This window comes from Felis catus, chromosome A2 (assembly GCF_018350175.1).
Source record: "Felis catus isolate Fca126 chromosome A2, F.catus_Fca126_mat1.0, whole genome shotgun sequence".
Lineage (NCBI taxonomy): Eukaryota > Metazoa > Chordata > Mammalia > Carnivora > Felidae > Felis > Felis catus.
The window spans coordinates 21,516,309-21,540,450 of record NC_058369.1 but is presented as its reverse complement, the minus strand read 5'-3'; the positions used below and the strand labels follow the sequence as shown (position 1 = coordinate 21,540,450).

The 24,142-nt window shown below is 38.7% G+C and overlaps 1 protein-coding gene across 13 annotated transcripts in view; it reads left to right on the top strand.

Moving 5' to 3' along the window:
- SFMBT1 (Scm like with four mbt domains 1) overlaps nucleotides 1-24,142 on the top strand; it is a 135,082-nt gene that overhangs the window by 77,329 nt on the left and 33,611 nt on the right. For all 13 annotated transcript variants that reach the window (XM_045051367.1, XM_045051387.1, XM_045051376.1 and 10 more), the window contains 5 exons: nucleotides 935-1,029; nucleotides 12,248-12,488; nucleotides 20,566-20,654; nucleotides 22,767-23,013; nucleotides 23,675-23,769. In XM_045051367.1, the coding sequence (XP_044907302.1) occupies nucleotides 935-1,029; nucleotides 12,248-12,488; nucleotides 20,566-20,654; nucleotides 22,767-23,013; nucleotides 23,675-23,769 (767 nt within the window). The remainder of the gene's footprint in view (nucleotides 1-934; nucleotides 1,030-12,247; nucleotides 12,489-20,565; nucleotides 20,655-22,766; nucleotides 23,014-23,674; nucleotides 23,770-24,142) is intronic.

Below are 24,142 nucleotides of genomic sequence, written 5' to 3'. Positions count from 1 at the left end.
GTAGATGTGAAAGAGAAGTTGGAAAAAAAGGATAACCCCACATTTTTGGATTGAGCCAAAATATGGACTGGTGGTATCTTTTATGCAATTGGAGAGTACTAAGGAGGATTCAGGTTGAAAATTTAAGTTTGAAATGCCTATTAAGGCACCCGGGTGGCTCAGTCAGTTGAGCGTCCGACTTCGGCTCAGGTCACGATCTCACAGCTCCTGAGGCCAAGCCCCACGTCAGACTGTGTGCTGACAGCTTGGAGCCCGGAGCCTGCTTCAGATTCTGTCTTGGCCTCTCTCTGCCCCTCCCCTGCTCGTGCACTGTCTCTCTCTCTCTCAAATATAAATAAACATTTAAAGAATTAAAAAAAAAAAAAAAGAAATGCCTATTAAGTATCTCAGGTAGTTGGCATTGGATACCAAATTATAGTCCAAAGTGATTATAATAGTTATACTCTCACCAGCTTTTATATGGCCCATCTGGGTGGATCCCTCCCTGATGGAGCCCAGCAGGAGACAGCATGTCACCCTTCCATGTTGTTGAGATTCATTGATCATCAGTACACAAAGGGAACCTGCCACTTACAATGAACATGTGAGGGGTGCTTGGGTGGCTCAGTCGGTTGAGCGTCAGACTCCAGCTCAGGTCATGATCTCACGGTTCGTGAGTTTGAGCCCCGCGTCGGACTCTGTGCTGACAGCTCAGAGTCTGGAACCTGCTTGGGATTCTGTGTCTCCCTCTCTCTCTGCCCCTCCCCTGCTCGCACTGTGTGTCTGTCTCTCAAAAACAAACATTAAAAAATTTTTTTAAAAACCTGAACGTCTGATTATTTTGTGTGTAAAATCAAATTGGTTAATTTGATGTGAAGTAAATTGTGTAAGTTAGGGTTACTAAGTTTATGTTTTTACAGTCTTGAGTTTTCTTTTGTTCTGATTTTAATTCCAGATGCTGGATCTGGTGTGGAAGAAGTGGAGTTAAGCTGGGAAGATTACCTAGAAGAGACAGGGTCCGCTGCAGTACCCTACGGATCTTTTAAACATGTAAGCACTGCCTGTATTTGTTTTACTGACTGCACCTTATTCCTTTGACTCACGGTACCATCATTAGAGGGTTTAGAGTTATTTTAAGTTGAGACACTTGAAAGGATTTGGGTGCTTTTTCCTTTTTTCCTCCTCTTGCCACCCTCATTTTATTTTATTTTTTTTTTATTTAAAATTTTTTTTTCAACGTTTATTTATTTTTGGGACAGAGAGAGACAGAGCATGAATGGGGGAGGGGCAGAGAGAGAAGGAGACACAGAATCGGAAGCAGGCTCCAGGCTCTGAGCCATCAGCCCAGAGCCCGACGCGGGGCTCGAACTCACAGACCGCGAGATCGTGACCTGGCTGAAGTCGGACGCTTAACCGACTGCGCCATCCAGGCGCCCCGCCACCCTCATTTTAAAAACTGGACATATTTTATTTTATTATTTTAAAGTAACCTCTACATCCAACTTGGGGCTCGAACTGACAACTCTGAGATCAAGAGTCACACTGATCAGAGTGCTCTCCTGACCAAACCAGCCAGGTGCCCCTGGACATACTTTAAAGTCTTTTTTTTGGTTTTGTTTATTTTCTATCACTCAATGCAACACTTGTCTTTTTCACTCGTCATGAGTATTCCTTTTTTTTTTTTTTTTTGTCAATAAAACCCCTCATAAATTGAAGAAAATGGTTTATTTTCTTACACTGTGTGTTATGACTGTTGGTTTGCACATTGAAAGTAAGTTCAGTAATGTCATTGCTTTCTCTCACGTTGAGCAGAAACGTAAGTAATATCATCAGTGGGTTATATTCGTGGCTGGGGCAGTATAGTTTTATGTCTTAATAGCTCAATTTAATGCTTAATCCATTCACCACATACTTGCCCTATATGATGCCTTTAGAATGGAAGAAAACAGTCCAAGTTTTATTAATAACTTATATTCAGACCTAGTTTTTGAGCCTTTTCACTTACATTCCCTCTTAAAACACAGAATTATTGATCTGTTGATTTCACGTTTCTCTTAGTCTGTTCAGGCTGCCATACACTGGGTGGCTTGAACAACAGAAGTTTATTGTCTCACAGTTCTGGAGACTAGAAGTCTGAGATCAGGCTGCCGGCAGGGTTAGGCTCTGGTGAGGGCTCTCTTCCTGGTTTGCTGACAGCCTGGTCACTGTGTCCTCACATGGCAGAGAGTGAGAGAGCAGACTCTCCTTGAATCAGGGCTCCACTCTTAGGGCCTCATTTACCCTTTACTACCTCCATAAGGGTGCTCATGGATTGGAAGAATAAGTATTGTCAAAATGTCCATACTACCCAAAGCTATCTACACATTCAATGCAATCCCAATCAAAATTGCACCAGCATTCTTCTCGAAACTAGAACAAGCAAACCTAAAATTCATATGGAACCACAAAAGGCCCCAAATAGCCAAAGTAATTTTGAAAAAGAAGACCAAAGCAGGAGGCATCACAATCCCAGACTTTAGCCTCTACTACAAAGCTGTCATCATCAAGACAGCATGGTATTGGCACAAAAACAGACACATAGACCAATGGAATACAATAGAAACCCCAGAACTAGACCCACAAACGTATGGCCAACTCATCTTTGACAAAGCAGGAAAGAACATCCAATGGAAAAAAGACAGTCTCTTTAACAAATGGTGCTGGGAGAACTGGACAGCAACATGCAGAAGATTGAAACTAGACCACTTTCTCACACCATTCACAAAAATAAACTCAAAATGGATAAAGGACCTGAATGTGAGACAGGAAACCATCAAAACCCTAGAGGAGAAAGCAGGAAAAGACTACCTCCATAAGGGTGCTGTCTTTTTTTTTTTTTTTCTTGTTTTATTTATTTATTTTTTAAATTTACATCCAAATTAATTAGCATATAGTGCAACAATGATTTCAGGAGTAGACTTCTTAGTCCCCCTTACCCATTTAGCCCATCCCCCCTCCCACAACCCCTCCAGCAACCCTCAGTTTGTTCTCCATATTTATGAGTCTCTTATGTTTTGTCCCCCTCCCTGTTTTTATATTAGTTTTGTTTCCCTTCCCTTATGTTCATCTGTTTTGTCTCTTAAAGTCCTCAGATGAGTGAAGTCATATGATTTTTGTCTTTCTCTGACTAATTTCACTCAGCATAATACCCTCTAGTTCCATTCACATAGTTGCAAATGGCAAGATTTCATTCTTTTTTATTGCCGAGTAATACTCCATTGTGTGTGTATACACACACACACACACACACCACCTCTTCTTTATCCATTCATCCATCGATGAACATTTGGGCTCTTTCTATACTTTGGCTATTGTTGATAGTGCTGCTATAAACATGGGGGTGTATGTGTCCCTTCGAAATAGCACACCTGTATCCTGTGGGTAAATACCTAGTAGTGGTCATAGGGTAGTTCTATTTTTAGTTTTTTGAGGAACTTCCATACTGTTTTCCAGAGTGGCTGTACCAGCTTGCATTGCCACCAACAATGCAAAAGAGATCCTCTTTCTCCACATCCTCGCCAACATCTGTTGTTGCCTGAGTTGTTAATGTTAGCCATTCTGACAGGTGTAAGGTTTTGATTTGTATTTCCCTGATGATGAGTGATGTGGAGCATTTTTTCATGTGTCCGTTTGGCCATCTGGAAGTCTTCTTTGGAGAAGTGTCTGTTCATGTCTTTTGCCCATTTCTTCGCTGGATTATTTTTTTGGGGGTGTTGAGTTTGATAAGTTCTTTATAGATTTTGGATACTAACCCTTTATCTGATATGTCATTTGCAAATGTCTTCTCCCATTCTGTTGGTTGCCTTTTAGTTTTGCTGATTGTTTCCTTCGCTGTGCAGAAGCTTTTTATTTTTATGAGGTCCCAGTAGGTCATTTTTGCTTTTGTTTCCCTTGCCTCTGGAGACGTGTTGAGTAAGAGGTTGCTGCAGCCAAGATCAAAGAGGTTTTTGCCTGCTTTTTCCTCGAGGATTTTGATGGCTTCCTGTCTTACATTGAGGTCTTTCATCCATTTTGAGTTTATTTTTGTGTATGGTGTAAGAAAGTGGTCCAGGTTCATTTTTCGTCATGTTCCTGTCCAGTTTTCCCAGCACCACTTGCTGAACAGACTGTCTTTATTCCATTGGATATTCTTTCCTGCTTTGTCAAAGATTAGTTGGCCATACCTTTGTGGGTTCCATTTCTGTTTTTTTTTTTTTTGTGCCAGTACCATACTGTCTTGATGATTACAGCTTTGTAGTATAGCTTGAAGTCGGGGATTGTGATGCCTCCTGCTTTGGTTGTCTTTTTCAAGATCAGTGAAAATGATAACACCACAACCCAAAACCTCTGGGATGCAGCAAAGGCAGTCATAAGAGGAAAGTACATAGCAATCCAGGCCTTCCTAAAGAAGGAAGAAAGATCTCAGATACACAACCTAACCTTACGCCTTAAGGAGCTGGAAAAAGAACAGCAAATAAAACCCAAAACCAGCAGAAGACAGGAAATAATAAGGATTAGAGCAGAAATTAATGCTATCGAAATCAAAAAAACAGTAGAACAGATTAATGAAACCAAAAGCTAGTTCTTTGAAAGAATTAACAGAATTGGTGAACCACTAGCCAGTTTGATCAAAAAGAAAAAGGAAAGGACCCAAGTAAATAAAATCAAGAATGAAAGAGGAGAGATCACAATCAACACAGCAGAAATAAAAACAGTAATAAGAGAATATTATGAGCAATTATATGCCAATAAAGTGGGCAATCTGGAAGAAATGAACAAATTCCTAGAAACATATACACTACCAAAACTGAAACAGGAAGAAATAGAAAATTTGAACAGTAAGGAAATTGACCATAACTAGTAAGGAAATCGAATTAGTAATCAAAAATCTGCCAAAAAACAAGAGTCCAGGGCCAGATGGCTTTCCAGGGGAATTCTACCAAACATTTAAGGAGGAGTTAACACCTATTCTCTTGAAGCTGTTCCAAAAAATAGAAATGGAAGGAAAACTTCCAAACTCTTTCTGTGAAGCCAACATTACCTTGATTCCAAAACCAGACGGAGACCCCACTAAAAAGGAGAACTAAGACCAATTTCCCTGATGAACATGGTTGCAAAAATCCTCAACAGGGTGCTGTCTTAAAATACAGTCACATTGGGAGTTAGGATTTGAACATATGAATTTTGGGGGACACACAGTTTAGTCCATAGCAGTGTTCAGCAGGGCATAGTTCCTTTGTTCTAGGATTTAGGAAGACACAAATGCTCACTGAGAATTGTCTGATTTTGTGAGGTTAAACTGTATTGTAGGTGTTGTATATGCCAAAGAGTCTTGCTATTTTCAGTTTGTGTAAAAACTCAGTCATAATAGTTGCCCTATTTTTAGTTCACTTATGCCTTTCTTAAATTGAAGTAGTGAGAACTACATATTTTAAGTAAGGATTTAATTTTATATTACATTGACTAATCTTTTATAATTGCTTTTGGTATTTTTTTTTAACAAGGGAAGTTTATTCATGATCATGTAATACCTTTGAGTTATTGTTTTTAATGTTATTACTAATCTGATAGGTATTTATACATACTTATTATTTATTTATACTAAAATGAAAATGGGGGATAAATTTCCTGAGCAAAATTCTGGATCTAAAAAATGTCATTTTAACATTTTAAAAAAAGTTTGTTCATTTATTTTGAGAGAAAGAGACCAAATGGGGAAGGGGCAGAGAGACAGAGGGAGAGACAGAGAATCCCAAGCAGGCTCTGTACCATCAGTGCAGAACCTGATGCAGGGCTCGACCGTGAGATCATGACCTGAGCCAAAGTCACATGCTTAATGGACTGAGGCACCCAGGTGGCCCTAAAAAAGTCATTCATTCATTCATTCATTCATTCATTCATGTTTATTTTTTGAGAAAGAGAGACAGAGTGCGAGCAGGGGAGAGGCAGAGTGGGAGGGAGACACAGAATCCGGAGCAGGCTCCAGGCTCCGAGCTGTCAGCACAGAGCCCGACACGGGGCTCGAATGTTATGACCTGAGCCAAAGTTAGACACTTAACCAACTGAGCCACCCAAGCACCCCCAAAAATATCATTTTATTTTATTTTATTTTTTTAATTTTTTTTTTCAACGTTTATTTATTTTTGGGACAGAGAGAGACAGAGCATGAACGGGGGAGGGGCAGAGAGAGAGGGAGACACAGAATCGGAAACAGGCTCCAGGCTCTGAGCCATCAGCCCAGAGCCTGATGCGGGGCTCGAACTCACGGACCGCGAGATCGTGACCTGGCTGAAGTCGGACGCTTAACCGACTGCGCCACCCAGGCGCCCCAAAAATGTCATTTTAAAGAAACAGGTTCCACCTCTCCTCTTTGAATGTCAAAGCAACAAGGAGCATGAAAAATAGATGTATACTCTCTGATCATCAAATGTAGAAAATATTTGTAAGCTTGAATCAGTATATGGTGAAAGACTGCCACGTGTGGTAAAAACCAAGCACAGGTATAGGAAGGTGCCGAGAAGGAGTGCCTGTGGCTAGCTGATCACAGCCAAAGCTGCTGGAACTCAGATTTCCAGGACTTGTGAGCCACTGGCAAGTTTTATAGTACCCAATTTGGAATGAAGGAGGTGGGGAAGGTGGGGCTGAAGAAGAAATTAGAAGTAAACCACATTTGCAAGGATGACAATTCTAAGATAGTAAAACAGTTTTCCTCATATCTGGTGAAGGAAACAGCACAAACTATGGGAAAGACACTAAGCTTTACCTGAATCTTCTGGAACAAAAGCTTTAAGCTTCTAGGGGAAGGAATGCAAACCTTTTAACTGCTTCCCCCCCCCCCCCCCCCCCCCCCCCCCCCCACCTCCCCACCGGGTACAGGTGAAGATTCTTTGCAGCCTGGGGAAAGAACAGAAGAAATAAAAGCCCTCTGTCCTGGAGAGGGGTAGGAATACATGCTAGAGCATTAAAGGTCCCCTACAGTTGGGAGAGGAGTAAGATCACTGAGAAGTTTGCACTCCCAACACCCAGGACACAGAACCTGAGACTGAGGCTGAATCTCAGAGAGTGTCCCTTCCTGCTTGTCTTCAATGACCAAGTTAGAAAATGTTGGGCAACAGAGGTCTGTTTGTAGGAGAGGGCAAGAGTGTGGAGATAGATGGTCTTTGAGATGTAGTCACAAAGAGAGGGCCTAAATCTCAGGGTGGAGCAGCAAGTATTGAGGGGAGAAGGCCCTCTGGCAAATGAGCCTATACCCTCAGTAGAAAATGCTAATGTAGTTTGGAGCCTCTGGTGTACTGTGAAAACCAAACAACAAAACCCAAACCCAATTGCACTCCTCACTGTATTGATTTAACCTTCTCCCTCAAATTTAAGGCCTAAAAAGAAACACCCCCATGTCCAGGCATAAATACTGTCTGCTCAACCTCAGTTATTCTGTACAGGATGTCTGGCTTTCAGTGAAAAATTATGGGACACACGAAGAACCAAGAGAAAAACAGCAAACTGTCAACAGACAAAGCATTCCACAGAACCAGACTTATAAGGCCCAGATACTGGAACTATCAGAGAATTTTAAATACCTATGAGTAATAGCTTAAAGGCTGTAGCAGAACAGGTGGGCAACATGTGTGAACACAAAAGGAAATCAGGGGCGCCTGGGTGTCTCAGTTAGTTAAGCATCTGACTCTTGATTTCAGCTCAGGTCAGGATCTCATGGTTCATGGGACCGAGCCCTGCATCATACTCTGTACTGAGAGCACAGAGCCTGCTTGGGATTCTCTCTCTCCCTCTCTCTCTACCCCTCTGCTAGTCATGCACTCTCTCTCTCTCTGAAAATAAGTAAATAAACTGTAAAAAAAAAAAAACAACACACTTAGCAATCGACACTATTAGACACAGTGAAGTGGAAATTATAGAAATGAAAAACATGGTAATAAGAGATGTCAAATGCCTTTGACAAGCTCATTGGTCATCCTCAAACAGATGAGGAAAGAGTATACTTGAAGATAAGTGAATATAAATTTCCCAAACTGAAATGCAAAGAGGAAAAGAGTGGGGAAAAAAACAGACCAGAACATCCAAGAGCTATGGACAGTATAAAAAAAGTCTAATGCATGTGCAATTGGAATCTCAGGAGAAAGGAGAGAAAGTGAGGAAGATACCTTTGAAGAGCATAATTCACCATAGTAGCAGAATAAAGGAGAAAAAATACATTATCACCTCAATATAAAGAGAAAAATAATTGGTAAAATTCCATACCCAGTCATGACAAAAACTCTTAGCAAACTGTAGATGAGAAAATTAAAGAAATCTTTAATTTGCTAAAGGATATCTATAAAAAATCCACAGCAAACTTTGTTAATGGTAATATGATGCATACTTTGTTTTACATATGCAACAAGATAAAAATGTTGGCTAACATGACTTCTGTTTGCTAGTGTATTGGAGGTTCTGGCTAATACAGTAAGGTAAGCAAAACAACTAAAATGTATAAGGATTATGGGGCGCCTGGGTGGCGCAGTCGGTTAAGCGTCCGACTTCAGCCAGGTCACGATCTCGCGGTCCGGGAGTTCGAGCCCCGCGTCAGGCTCTGGGCTGACGGCTCAGAGCCTGGAGCCTGTTTCCGATTCTCTGTCTCCCTCTCTCTCTGCCCCTCCCCCGTTCATGCTCTGTCTCTCTCTGTCCCAAAAATAAATAAACGTTGAAAAAAAAAAATTAAAAAAAAAAAAATAAAATGTATAAGGATTAGGAAGAAAGGAAAAATGTCATTATATACAGATGAATAAAATACTTTACAGATATAGGATTAATGAGTAACTTTAATAAGATTATTAGATACAGGGTAGCATGAAAAATTGTTATATTTCTGTATACTAGCAACAAAGAAAAGTGGGACTGAAAGATGTAATTTGCAATACCATAAACACATCAAATGACTAATAAATGTAACAAAAATTTGCAAAGTAACTTCAAACCATTATTGATGTAAGTTAAAATAAAGGAATATGCCTTGTTTGTGTAATGGAAGACTCACTATTGTAAAGATGACAGTTCTCCCAGTAATAAATAAATCTATAGTAGATCTATAGATTTACTGCAACCCATGTCAAATACCAAAAGAAAATTCAGATAGGAATTGACGGTCTGATTCTAAAGTTCATGTGGAAATGCGAAGGAGCCAGGATAACCAGATGCAGCTAAGGAATAAGACAAAACAAGAAGACTTGCTGTACTAGGTAGTGAACTGAATTATAGCGCTGCAGCACGACTCGAAGGAAAAACAAAAAATCAGAAGCAGATCCACTTTTGTGGGGACACTTGACTTATAACAAAGGTGGCAGTTTCCAGTGGTGAGGAAAGGTCAGTTGTGTATGCATCTTCAAACAAATAAAACCTGACTCCTACCTAATACCATACATGGAGAATAATTCAAAGTGGATATTAGTTCTAAATATGAAAGGCTTATGGAAAATACATCTTTATGACTTCTAAGGATAGGGAAATTTTGTTTAAAAATACAGAAAACGCTAACTTTTTAAAGAAAAAACATTGATAAACCAGAGTACATTAAAATTAAGAACGTCTGTTCATCAATCAGAACCATAAAGAAATTGAGGTAATGTTTGCAACACAAGTAACTGACAAAGAACTGATATCCAAAATGCAGACTTGACCAAAAATAGGCAAGACTCTTAGCCATTTCCCCAAAGAAGAAAAGTAAATGGCTAAAAAATATAAAGGTTTCCATCTTCATTAATAACGAAAAAGTCCAAATTAAAATCACAGTGAGAGGGGTGCACAGGTAGCTCCATCGGTCCCACTCTGGATTTTGGCTCAGATCCTGGTCTCACAATTGGTGAGATTGAGCCCTGGGTTGGGCCCTGCGCTGACAGCAAGGAGCCTGCTTAGGATTCTCTCTCCTCTCTCCCTGCTCTCTCACTCTCTCTCTCAAAATGAATAAACAAACATTAAAAAATAAAATAAAATCACAATGAGATACATAACACACCTTCCAAAATGGTTAAAATGAAAAGGACTGAAAATACACAAACTTTGCCTAGAGTGTTGCAGCAAAAGGATTTTTTTATACTACTGGGAAAGTAAACTGGTGCAGCCACTTTGGAAATGGTTTGACCATATCTGTTATAGCATTCCATGTATGTTTGCCCCAGAGACACAAAGATATTCTGTTTATAGTCTTACAAAGCTGCAAACTTCTCACAGTGCCTACTGTTTGTAGCATTAGAATGGATACATTGTGGCATATTTGTATAATGGAATACTATACAGGGGTGAAAAGAAATAGACTGTTAAATGTAACATGAGCGAATCTATAAGCAGTGTTGGGCTGGAGAAAAGCACACACAGGACAACATTCATACTGCATAATTCTAATACAGTGAGGAGTACAACAGGGCAGTTGATGGGAAGGGCAGGGGGTTTTGTACAGGACGTAGGACTTTCCCTCCCTGGCTGTCTTTCCAGGACTCCCCTCAACTGCCCAGTGTTTGTGATTGCTGGGTTGCATTTATTTGTCAGGTCTTCATAGTCTCCTCCAGTGCTTAAGAGTTCCTCGTTCCTTCTTTGTCTCTCATGGCCTAGACATTTTGAAGAGCATATAATGTTAACTTTGATCAGTTAGTTAAGGTGGTGTCTGCCGTAGTTCTTCACTGTGATGTTACTGTTTTCCCCTTTATAATTGGTAAGAATCTTCTAGGAGAACCTTTGAGATTCTGTGAATATCATAGTCATTTTTGCACTGATGCATGATTCTTGCCTGCAGTGTTTATTTCTGTGTTTTTTCTAATGGTGATTTTCTATTTCTATCATTTTTTTCTATATTAATTGGTCTTCTATTCTAAGGATCTATCCCGTCTTCTCTGTTAATTATTTTTTACACTATGGACTCGTGGATATTATTTAAATCTATGGGTTATAATCCATTAGTCTGATTATTTACTTTATTGCTCAAATTATTCCTAATGTGACCATTGGGGGATCCTTCTGGTTGGCTCCCATGTCCTTTACAAATGCCCTCATCATTTTTGAAGAATTTCTTTACTTTCTGGTATCACAAGATATTCTAGGCTCTTCCTATATTTTCTGTACCCCCAAATTGGTATCACTTATTTCTCCATGGAGCCCTTGTTCTTTTCATTGGAGGATGGCATTTATAAATCAAGATTTGTACGCTGAATTTGCTTATTGCTAATGAGTATCATTACTTCCAGTCCCTGTCAGTTCACAGAGGTAGGAGATGTATTTGCACACACATACATACACATCTGTACTATTTTCTGTCATTGTGACCTCGTTCTGATACTGCTGATTCCAGTCCAACACGAGTTTCATTCTATTCTCCCCTTTCCTTGTTTGTACTTCTTTCTCCCACAGTGAGAAACCTGACTCTCATTTCTCACAATATATGTACATACTTTAATCTTAGTATACACATGCAGTAGTTCCAGAATTGCTCACCCATGCCTTTGTGATCATATAATTTATCATTTAAATCAGGACACTTTGAGAGAGAAACGGGCCGCTGTTAATTATCATTCAAGGAAAACAGGTATAAACATAGACTATTTGAGGGAAACTGGGAGGTATGGGTCTCTACATATGGTACATGTTACACTAATTTATTATCATTATAGCTTATTTTGTCTTTCCCCTTTTCTAGCATCATAAATCTTTTTGGAATGATCTAGAAATCACTCTTGAAAACATAATGTGTTGAAGGCTATTAAAATAGTGAACATTTAGTGATTTATGTACTTAATAGAAAACGTTTTCTGTAATCATAGTAGACTGCTTTTGTGAAAATATTGAGTTCTGTTAAAATTCCTTTGGAGTCGGCTAGAACAGAGGAGCATTGCTGTTCCTTGTTTTGTTTGGATCACTCCTGTGAGGTAGCATTGGAATTTCTCAGGTTTCCCTTGAGAAGGTTTTATTGCGTTTAGTGCTTCAGAATTGTAAGTCTTAAAAAAGGCTGTCGGAGGGGCGCCTGGGTTAGCTCAGTTGGGTAAGCGGCCAACTCTTGATTTTGGCTCAGGTCATGATCTCACAGTTTGTGGGATCGAGCCCCGCATCTGGATCCATGCTGTCAGTGAGGAGCCTGCTTAGGATTCTTTCTCTATCTCCCTCTCTCTGCCCCTCCCCGCCCTCGAAATAAATAAACTTAAAAGAAAAGAATGGCAAAAGAAATACTCATTTGAGATACTTATTTGGTGGTTAATAAAATTTCCCTGTTCAGGTGGACACACGCTTGCAAAATGGCTTTGCTCCTGGGATGAAGCTGGAGGTGGCTGTGAAAACAGACCCTGAAACCTACTGGGTTGCCACCATCATCACCACCTGTGAGCAGTTGCTGCTGCTCCGCTACGATGGCTATGGCGAGGACCGGAGGGCGGACTTCTGGTGTGACATCAGGAAGGCCGGCCTCTACCCCATTGGGTGGTGTAAGCAGAACAAGAAGACCCTTGAAGCCCCGGAAGGTAATAAAATACATGTTATCAAGACATGATATGGTATGGCCGTGGCTACACCCTTGAGGTTTTCATTCTCCACGCACATAGCTTTCTCTAACTTTTTTGGGTTAGCATTTTGAATGAAAATATTTATAAGGAATAATGCACATTTCCCTATTTTTAAAAATTATTTTCTGGGCTTCATAAAGCCTTGGGTTTTTATGGTACTCATTGGGAGCATCAGTTGCTTATCATCTTGTAAGACCGTGAGGCTCTCTGAGTTTGGGACTTGTAGGTCTGTTTGTCTTTAAGTACATTGGGCCAGATTGCTATGCTATTGATGCTCGATATCTTCTGAGTTTATTGTCCTCTATCTTCTCAGCCCTAGGTTATATCTGGGACCTATGAACTCTTAAAATGAGTCTTAACTTAAAATGAGGAACTGAAGTTCCTCTCCAGGAAAGAGCCTTACTGGGAGTAGAATCCAAATTAAGCAGGACAGAGGGTCATGTAAAGGTGGAGAAAGGGAAGAAAGGCTTCACGCTTCAAGAAAATACCAGAGCTTATATGTTTTTCTTTACTTATTTTGATATAATTTCAGATTTACAGAAAAGTTGCAAAAATAGTATAGAAAATTCTTATAGACTTTTTGCCAGGTTTCCCTAAATGTTGACATTTTACCAAACTCATGTTGTCCTTCCTTCTCCCTCCTTCCCTCTCACTCTCATACACACACATGCATGATTTTTTAATGAACCATTTGAAAGTCAGTTACAGACATGATGCCCTTTTACTCTTACTTTAATGTTCTTACAAAAATCAGGACGGGGCGTCTGGGTGGCTCAGTCGGTTGAGTGTTCAACTCTCAATTTCAGCTTAGGAAATCCCAGGATTGTGGGATCGAGCCCTGCCTCCGGCTCTGCATTGGGCATGGAGTCTGTTTGAAATTTTCTTTTTCTCCTCCTCTGCCCCTCTCCCACTTGGCATGCACTCTCTTTCTAAAATAAAAAAAAATAATAATAATCATAAATAAATTTAAAAGATTGTATCTTTAAGAAAAAACAAGGACATCCATTGGCACAATAAAATAACAAAATAAAGAAATTAACTTTGATTTAACACTATAATTTGTAGATCTTACTCAGTTTTTACACATAATGTTTTGATAGTAAAAGGAAATCCCAGATCATGTATTGTATTCAGGTGTCATGTCTCATAAGATTCCTTTAATCTGGATGTTTCTCAGACTTTGTTTTTTGTGACTTTGACATTTTTGAAAGTTATGGGACAATTTTCCCAATAATGTTGATTATGCCTTGTTTCTTTTCCTAGTCCAGGATTCAGTCCAGGATCACACATTGTATTTGATTGTCACGTCTTTTTAGTTTTCTTAACCTTTCTTTGTCTTTCTTGGTGTTAATGTTTTTGAAGAGTACAAGCCAGTTAGTCTTTTGGACTGTCCCACAGTTTGGGTTTGTCTGATGTTTCCTTAGACTCAGATTATGCACTTTTGGTAGGAAAACTGCAGAAGTGACACTGTGTCCTTTAGGGCATCAGTCATTATTAGGATGAGACACCTGTTGTTGGTTTGTTCTATAGCTGGTGATACAGTAACTTTCATCACTTGACTAATTTGATGTATGTCAGGTTTTTCCACCATAAAATTACTTGTACAGCTTTTAATTAATAAGTATCTTGTAGGAAGATACTTTGAGATGATATAAATATCTCATTGCTCTTCAAACTGTTACCTGCTATTTTTAGCATTGATTGATCATTTTTATCTGAAACAATTATTACTCTAATATTACCAAATAGCATTATCTAATTCTGTCTACATTTCATAATTGGCTTTCTGCAATAGAAAGAGCTTTCCTTTTCCTCCACTTACATGCATATACTTATATATGTGTATGTGTATTTACGTACACATGTATGTCAGTGTAGACTCATAATTCTTATTTTACTCAATGGGTTATGTTCCTTTACTGTCATTATTTATCTTGATGCTCACATTGTCCTAGATTTGGCAAATGGGCACCCCTTTAAGCTGCCACTAATGTGTCCTTTGTTATGTTCCCATCATTCTTTGAGTAATTTATGTTTTAGTTCAAGAAGCTTTTCTCTGTCTCAGCACTGAAATCAGTCATTTCTCCAAGAAGTCCTGGTTTCTTTTGGTGAATAATGGTATTTTGAAATGAATATTTAGGGGGTGCCTGGGTGGCTCAGTCATTTAAGCATCCGACTTTGGCTCAGGTTATGATCTTGCAGTTGGTGAGTTCGAGCCCCGCATCAGGCTCTGTGCTGACAGCTCAGAGCCTGGAGCCTGCTTCGGATTCTGTCTCCCTGTCTCTCTGCTCCTCCCCCACTCATGCTGTTTCTCTTTCAAAAATAAATAAACATTAAAAAAATTTTTGAAATGAATATTTAGGTGTTAGGGTTCTTGGGGTTCTGTGGGCTTCTATCTGCCATATTTTTAAGTGTTTTGTGAAAAAAAAAAACAAAACAAAACAATGTAAGGAAGCTCTAGAGACATGAAGCTACCTAGCCTACCATCTCATCTTGAGTCTAGGAAAATTCATCTCATTTACATGATTTTAGTTGAATACAAGGTTATTATAATGAGAGAGAAGGATGGGATAAAATACTTCTGGAGAAGCATAACCACAAAAGAGATGAACACTGTGTCACATAAAAACATTTCAAAACGAACTAAGAGAAAGTAGTAACGATAGAAGCAGTGAGAAAAAGTATAAATAAAATTTATAAAAATTCAGAAATGAGATGATTGGAGAAAAGGAAGATTTGAAAAGAGAAAAAGTAAAAGTTAGGCAAGAACTAGAAATATAAAAATATATATTAGAAATGAAGACTAAGTTAAAATGAACACAGGAGCAAATTTACCATGGATAATATCTGAAGAGAAATAGCAGATGAAAAGGAAGAAAAATTGCAAAATAAAAAAGATATGAGAAAAGAAAAAAGACGGGGTAAAGTCCCTAAAGAAAACGGCAACAGAGAAACAATAAAATACTATAAACTATAATTCAAGAAAACCTTACTGAAATAAAATAGGACTTGAAATACATCTAGAAAGGGCTCACTATGTACAGGGGAAAATCCAGTGAGAACAGCTACATCAAGATGTGTTCTAATGACACTTGGACTTCAAAGTAAAAAATAATCCTAGGCAAAAAGTCTAAATTTCTTAAAAAGGAAGGAAAACAAGATTGTCAACAGACTAATTGACAATAGTGCTTTTCTTTTTTTTTTTTTTTTTAACTTTTTTTAATGTTTATTTTTGAGAGAGAGAGAGAGAGAGAGAGAGAGAGAGAGAGAGAGAGAGAGCGCGCGCACGTGAGTGGGTGAGGGGCAGAGAAAGGGAGACACAGAATCCAAAGCAGGGTCCAGGCTCTGAGCTGCCAGCACAGAGTCTGATGCGGGGCTCGAACCCATGAACTGCGAGATCATGACCTGGGTGAAGTCAGGCGCTTAACCAACTGAGCCACCCAGATGCCCCTTGACAATTGAGCTTTTTGATAAAAAATAGTAGGGTAACATAGTTAAGAAATTCAGTAAAAGAATCTATGAGACAAGAGTTTTACATCTCGTCACACTGAACTTTAGGTGTAAAGGCCATATGCATACTGCTATGAAGATACGAAGATTCAGGTTCCTTTGAGCCCTTCCTAAGACATCCACTGGAGACTGAACTTTAGAAAACCCAATGAATGAAGAAGCATCAGCATAAGAACTGTTAATGAAACATTAAATATATATGTAGCTATAGAACTTGGAACTAAATGAAGGGTATGAAGGAGACAGTGTAATATATAATAGCTACATACTCTGGCAATGTAGATACAGTGTCACTATAAAAATGTGGGACAGCAGAGTACGGAGGGCATGTGCGTAGTGGTAAAGCTCACTCACTGCCTTTTTTTTCTTTTTTTAAAAACCAGCTTTATTGCAGAGTAATTGAATTGCCTTTTATTTTTTTAGCTAATTACCTTTTAAATGTTAATTGAGAATAAAAGGCTATTGCCTGAAATGAGATGGTGAGGAAGAAGAGAAAAAAGTAGTTTTGGCTAATGTTACTGCTGTTTTATCAAAGAATAGAAAATAGTCCAAAAATAGAACTAAAGTGTTATATCAAGGTATTAGTATAAAGGGAACCAGGAGAATGAATGCAAACCTTTCTAAATGCCAAAAGATAAATTTTAAAAAGAAAAAAAGAAAAAGTATATGTTCAAATAAAATGGATAACATAGTGAAAGACTATATATACATACACACACACACCAATAATCTATATGATATTTAACAATATGACAGAATTGAAGCCATACCTATTGATAATATCCATAAATGTCAATGGGCTTACTCTTCTAAAAGTAAAAAAAAAAGTTCAGGTTGGTCCACAAGGCAAAGCCTACTTTTGTGCTGTTTATAGGAGATATACATAAATGGAAAGATTCTGAAAGGGTTAAAATACAAGGATGGACAAAGATAAATAAAAAAGAAAGGAGTGTCAGTCTTGGTATTTCACAAAGGTAGAATGCAGATTAGAAAGCATTACAGGAGACAAAAGGATACTTTATAATGAAAAAAGCTGCCAGTGCCTGGTAAAAAGAAATGGGGACCATCTGCATACAGGCAGGAGCATTCTCCAGGATGTCTTATTTTATGGAAAGAGAAAATGTGTAAGAAATGAAGGAGGGGGAGAACATATGAATATGTATATGTGAAGTTCATTTTTTTTAAATAAAAGGATAAATCATTTTAAAAAGTTACCTGTGGGGAAACAAGGGAATGGAATGAAGTGGGGAAAGGGATAGAAGCTAGATTTTCTGAATGTGTCTATTTTGTAGATTTGACTTTTGAATTATGTAAGTAGTTTATAGAACTATAAAACATTCTAAAGAAATTTCTAAACAAACAAACAAACAAAAAACCACAAAAACAAAAGCAGCAGAGAAATGTAACTGTGTATGGAGGTTGTGAAGTGACCTCTCAGACAACTATTTCGTTGGCTTTCAAATACAGTAATTTAAAGTAAAGGTACATCCCTAATAGGGGTATAGCGTAACAACAACAACGAAAGTAAGCTGTTTTTAGTAATCATTGTTGGTCGCAAAGTTGATACTATTTTGAAATAATATTTGGGTATTGTGGAATAAAGTCATTATGAAATGTATAATTAAGAAAGAACTAGGGTTTTCAGCAGGATAGAAAAGAGACAGAGCTTAGGTATATGAAGTAGAAACAATGTCTTCATGAATTTGTATTGGCAGTGTCCATATGAACTCCTAATCTGATTTATGTCTTTAAAAAAGGATGTTTCTTCGTTCTAGATACTGAAAAAAACTAGAAACACAAACTTAGTATAAAGAATATTTTTTTAAAAACGAGCACTCAGCACCCTAAGTATGATCTCTGAATACCATTTTCACCCAAACAAATTCGAGCTCCTTGGAGAAGGAGCTGGTTCTTGTACCGGGGCAGGAAAGGTGCCAGCTGAGCCTGGGACACCGTTCAAACCAAAAGTGAGAAAGATGTCAGTGCCTGTTTACTAGGGTCATATCAAAAGAGACTCCTTCTGGTTAAAGACAGGACAGTGTGAGCATCAGTAGGAGAACAGCTGCGATGACCTGAAGCATATCGGATGTGCTTTAATCTATAATTTCCTAGTGTGACTTTTATTTTTTTTTTTTAATTTTTTTTTCAACGTTTATTTATTTTTGGGACAGAGAGAGACAGAGCATGAACGGGCGAGGGGCAGAGAGAGAGGGAGACACAGAATCGGAAACAGGCTCCAGGCTCTGAGCCATCAGCCCAGAGCCCGACGCGGGGCTCGAACTCCCGGACCGCGAGATCGTGACCTGGCTGAAGTCGGACGCTTAACCGACTGCGCCACCCAAGGCGCCCCCCTAGTGTGACTTTTAAACAGAACTCACCTTGATCGCCTTTGGAGGGTGATGGGGACGCCACTGACGATTTTGAAAGCTGGTAAATACAGGGAAAGATAGAGAATCAAACACATATCCTGCTTTTTTTCCCTGTGAACTATAACGCAAGGTAATGAAGTAGTTGAAGAAGAGAAATTTTTCTTCATAGAATATTTTTGGTTAGTAAACAAAAAAGGGATGATGGGAAAATCACCACGTTTAGCCCTAACGAATCGTGTATCTGTGTAGTGACCATTAAAAGGTGCTAACACCACAAAAGGAGAGACAACCAGACTGAGTCTGCTTCCTGATGGAAGTGGTGGAAGATTACGACTCCGCTTTTGAGCTGTTCTTGACTCCCCCTCAAAAGAGTCAAATCTGAATTTGATCAAGCCTGTAGCTGTAAACACTGATTTATACAGAATACAGAGGTCATTGGAACAACCGGTTACCTCCCACATGGAGGCTACCAGTAAAAGCAGGCTCAAAAAATGCTAAACAGACAAAAGGCTGTTTTTCAACAAATACGCTGCTAGAAAGAGAATGGGGAGATGGAGGGGAGAAGGAACATACACCTTAAAAGAGACTTAAGCAATAAATCAACCATTTGCAGTGTGTACATCTCATTGGGATCCTGATTTGATCAAGCAAATTGGAAAAAACTGTGAGACATTTGGGGGCATTTAAACATGGACTAGATATTTGATATTAAAGAATTATTAATTTTTAAAGGCGTCATATTGTGCTTACATAAAAAGTTATTTTTTTAGAAATACATACTGAGGGGCGCCTGGGTAGCTCAGTTGGTTGAGCATTCGACCGTTTTTGTTTATTTATTTTGAGAGAAAGAGCGCGCGTGTGTGTGTGTGTGCACGTGAGAGAGAGCGGGGAAGGGGCAGAGACAGAATTCCAAGCAGGCTCCACACCCAGAGCAGAGCCAGCACGGGGGCTCGATTCCACTACCACAAAATCGTGATCTGAGCCAACATCAAGAGTTGGACGCTTACGTGATTGAGCCACCCAAGCACCCTGAGCATCTGACTCTTGATTTTAGTTCAGGTCATGATCCCAGGATCATGGGATGGAGCCCTGCATTGGGCTCTGGGCTAAGTGTGGAGCCTGTTTAAGATTTTCTTTCTCTCTCTCTCTCCCTCTGCCCCTCTCCCCAGCTCATGCTCGCTGTCTACAAAAAACAAAAACAAACACAAAAACCACTGAGATTATATTGGATGAAATTACATGATACTATATGATACAGTTATATCAGGAATTGGGTTCTAAATAATCTGTGGTTGGTTGGCAGAACATCTGTAAAGGACCAGACAGTAAATATTTTAGGTTTTACAGGCCATGTGATCCTTGTAACAGATACCTAACACTACCTTTGTGGTGTGAAAGCAGCCACAAACAGTGTGTAAACAAATGTGCATGGATGTGTTCCAATAAAACCTTATTTACAAAAATAGACAGTGGACCAAAGTTAGCCCAAAGGTTGTTGTTTGCTAACAATTCCTGGTCTGGATGGAAAAGTTGACCATGAAGTGACAGTTGTTGAAGCTAAGGTACATGGAGATTCATTATACCATTTTCTCTACTTCTATATATATTTGAGAATTCCCATGATAAAAAATAAAGTAGTGGGGCACCTGAGTGGCTCAGTCAGTTAAGCGTCTGACTCTTGATTTTGGCTCAGGTCACGATCTCACAATTTGTGCGTTCGAGCCCTGCGTCAGACTCTGTGCTCAGAGTGCGGAGCCTGCTTGGGATTCTCTTTCCCTCTCTCTTGTTGCCCCTCTCCCACAGTCTCTCACATGTGCGCGCGCGCTCTCTCTCTCTCTCTCTCTCTCTCTCTCTCTCTCTCTCTCTCAAAATAAATAAAAAAAATAAAGTAGTTAGCTTTTGGATAAAATTAGGCCGCTGTTACTGTATTCTCTTTTGTTTTGTGTATCCCTTTTATTAAACTAATTAGGAAGGAGCTTTATCTAGCTGGGGATTTTTTTAAGCTCTGAAAGAAGTAACATGTTGGACTTAGATATTAAAAGTACAAATGCACCTCTAAACCATTTTCACTGGTTTAACTTCTCTGTATTAGGTTTCGTTTCTGTGTGTTCTGTAGCTGACATTATGAGTAATCACTCATTTATTCCCTCATCTAGGCATCAGAGACAAAGTGTCTGATTGGGATGAGTTTCTGCGGCAGACCCTGGTGGGAGCGTGTAGCCCTCCTGTTCCCCTGCTAGAGGGCGTGAGTATTACTGCTTGCAGAACCAGTGTGGAAAACTCTTTTCATGTTCAGTGATATTTCTTGTCCAAGGAATCTTAAAATTGGTTGCTTGTTTAGCACTCTAAAGCAAATAAGCATCATTACTACAGACGTAGACAGTGGGTATTGCTGGGTTTAAACGTATCCTCAGAAGTTGCCAACTGGTGCCTTACTTAGTGCCTAAAATATTCCAAATTAGTTGCTGACACGTAAAAATCTAGCTTTCCAGATTCTTTTATGAAGTTGGAAAATGTGGCCTTTTTGGGCTCTCTGTAACTGAGCAGGTGTTGATTCTACTTCAGGAATTTGTAACTCCCACCCCAGGTGGATTGAGACCCCCTTTTCTTTCACTCAGAAGACCCTGGACCTATCGTATCCTTACCACCTACCTTCTTTCAACAATCCTTTTAAATTAGGGTAGCTTTTGAGGTTGTTAGTGAATATAATACAGGTTTCTTGTCTTTGTGAAATCAGTTTATTGGTTATGACATTTCTAAGTTATATTTTGTCGCTTTCTGTCCTACCACTTACATGCTTTGTGGCATATGTGAAATGCAATGTATGAATGTTCCAGTTTCTCTACATCTTTGCCAACACTAGTTACTCTCTTTTGGTTATAGCTATGCTAGTGAGTGTGAAGTGGTATCCAATTTTGGACACGCATTTTCCTAATGACTAATGATGTTGAGCATCTTTTTCTATACTGATGGCCATTTGTATATCTTTTTGGAGGAAATGTCTTTGCCTGTTTTTAAATTGGGTTTGTTTTTTTTTTTTTATTACAGAATTGTAAGAGCTCCTTATATCTGATAACAATTCCAGACCAGATATATTTCCAGATGTTTTGTGGATCATCTTTTCACTTGCTTGACGATATTGTTTATAGCACAAAAGTTTATTTTGATGTAGCTCAATTTATCTGTTTCGTTGCTGTTGCTTATGCTTTTGGTGTCATACCTAAGAAGGCTTTGTTTAATGCACAAAGATTTACTCCTATGTTTCCTCCTAAGTGTTTCATAGGTTTGACTCTTATGTCTAATTCTGTGATCCATTCACATTCCCCCTTTAAAACTCGATTGGTAAATACTCTCCCGGCTGATCTTTATATTTTATACTCAGACTCATTTCATTATGCTTAGCCAGAGCCTGGCACATACTAAGTAAACAGTAAAATTCTAATGATTGAATGAAATCATGAACAATGAATTAATAGATACCCAGCTCTACATCGACCATGATTCTGACATTCTAATACTTAGCTGTGAATGTGTTTCTCCATTTGTTCGTATATTCTTTTGCATACATATGAATATGTGAGCAGCGTCACAGAGCAGTTCTTATTAGGGGGAAAAAGTAAGTTTGAATATTAAGAAATGACTAAGTGATAATGGAATCAGCATTCTTTTCTATTCTTTATTGTAGCTTTTAATGTATTTCTAGAGAGTGATAATTAAACTTTTTCTTTCCATCAGCATAATCAAAACACTGTGTTCATAGGAACATTGTTGTGAAATGAGTGAAAAATCAGAAACAACTGAAATGCCATCGGTAGATAAGTGGGTAAATTACTGCTCACTTATAACACAGATTATCAATAAAATGGTCTAACACAATGAAGAGGATTTATATGTACTATAATAGAAAGAAAGCTGTGGTGTATTCAGTAACAAACACAAATTAAAAAAGAGTATACAGTGCTCCCATTGTTCAAAAAATATAAGATAGACAGACACAGGTAGATACTGACTTGGGTGCAGAAAACCCAGTGTCAGAGTAAGACTAAGTGTTAAGTAAGACTTAGTAATAAGACTCAGTAACGACGATATTTTAAAAATTCTTATTAGATGAGACTATATACCATCGTCTTAGAGATCTTAGAATAGTTTCATTGCATTGTAAGTAAGATTTTCTATAAGATAAACATTTTCATATCATCTAGAAATAATACTGTAGAGACTTGTATGATATTAGGCCATTCAGTGACATGACTTTGAGTGGATAAAAATATAAAGGCTAATCTGAGATAATTTAAAACTTGACTTTTTAGAATACTGTGTTAACTTCTCTTAATCATTTTACATCTTGTACCTACAGCTCCGTAATGGGAGGAACCCTTTAGATCTCATTGCCCCGGGTTCCAGGCTAGAGTGTCAAGCTTTCCGGGACTTGTTGAGCACTTGGATCGTTACGGTAGTAGAGAACATCGGAGGAAGGCTGAAGCTGCGCTATGAAGGACTGGAAAGTTCTGACAGTTTTGACTTTTGGTTGTATTACTTGGATCCATTTCTTCATCACGTTGGTTGGGCTGCTCAACAGGGATATGAGCTTCAGCCCCCATTAGGTGAAGAGTAATAGGACTTTTTAACTTTAACTGTTACATTATGGTCATAGTATGTTTTTATTAATGTTGATAAGACTGAAAAACGCATTACTCTACATATTACAAAAACCTTTGTGTAATAGAGAGATTTCAAAAAAATGTGTATGCAGTTGAGTGCCTATTTTTTGTTTTTTGTTTGTTTTTTTTTTTTGTTTTTTTTTGGTTTATTAGTAACTTGCCACACATATTGATGTACTCATGGACTCCTGCCTCAGCTCCTTACCAAAATTGACAAAAAATTCTCTAGGTAGCATTTAGATACATATAGGAGTAGTCTAGGTCTTGGTTCAAAGTGGATTAAAGTGATTAAAAGAAGTAACAGTGAGATCAAAACAGGAGTGACTGTTTAAAGCAAGTTTGGACGTTCTGTTATTTTGTGGCCTAGAGCAATCCTTATAATCTCCCTGTAGGTATTTTCACCAGACTTGCTACCCACGCTCTGAATAAGGGAGACAGAGTACTGAAGTTAAGATGCAGGTTCTTTTGAATGAAGATGGTATAAGTGGGCTGGAGCCCTTTCTTTTCCCCGTGGAAAGTGACTTTTTTGTTTACGCGAATGCTGTCAAAACAGTTATAAAGTAAGTTCTCCTCATTTAAAACATCCTGTCTTGTTTTACTAAAGCCATCCAGCATCTAAAGAATGAAGCTGAGTGGCAGGAGATCCTGGCCAAAGTGAAAGAGGAGGAGGAAGAGCCACTGCCATCGTACTTATTTAAGGTAAGAACAAAAACACGATGGACAGTACTTACCTCTCACAGTGGGGTAGGGCACAGTAACCCCGGGGTCAGTGAATGCACTGTGATAGTTGGAGGAGGAAAGAGGTTTGAAGTTTGAGGAAAGAGGTTTGAGTGATGGGCATCCTGTTTCTCTTCTAAAGGTAGTCTAGGTTTTCTCCCAGAGTTCTCTTAAAGTGTTTGAGTCTTGTCTTTTCCACTTGTAACTACATAGCCCCAGTTGTTATAAAATAAACTTGTTTTCCTCCAGATGGCCTTTGTGTGCCAAACAGAGAGAGTAGGAGTACTTCCAATACTTTTTTTTTTTTTGAATAATTTTTTCTGAATAATTTTTTTTCTGAATAATTTATTCAAGG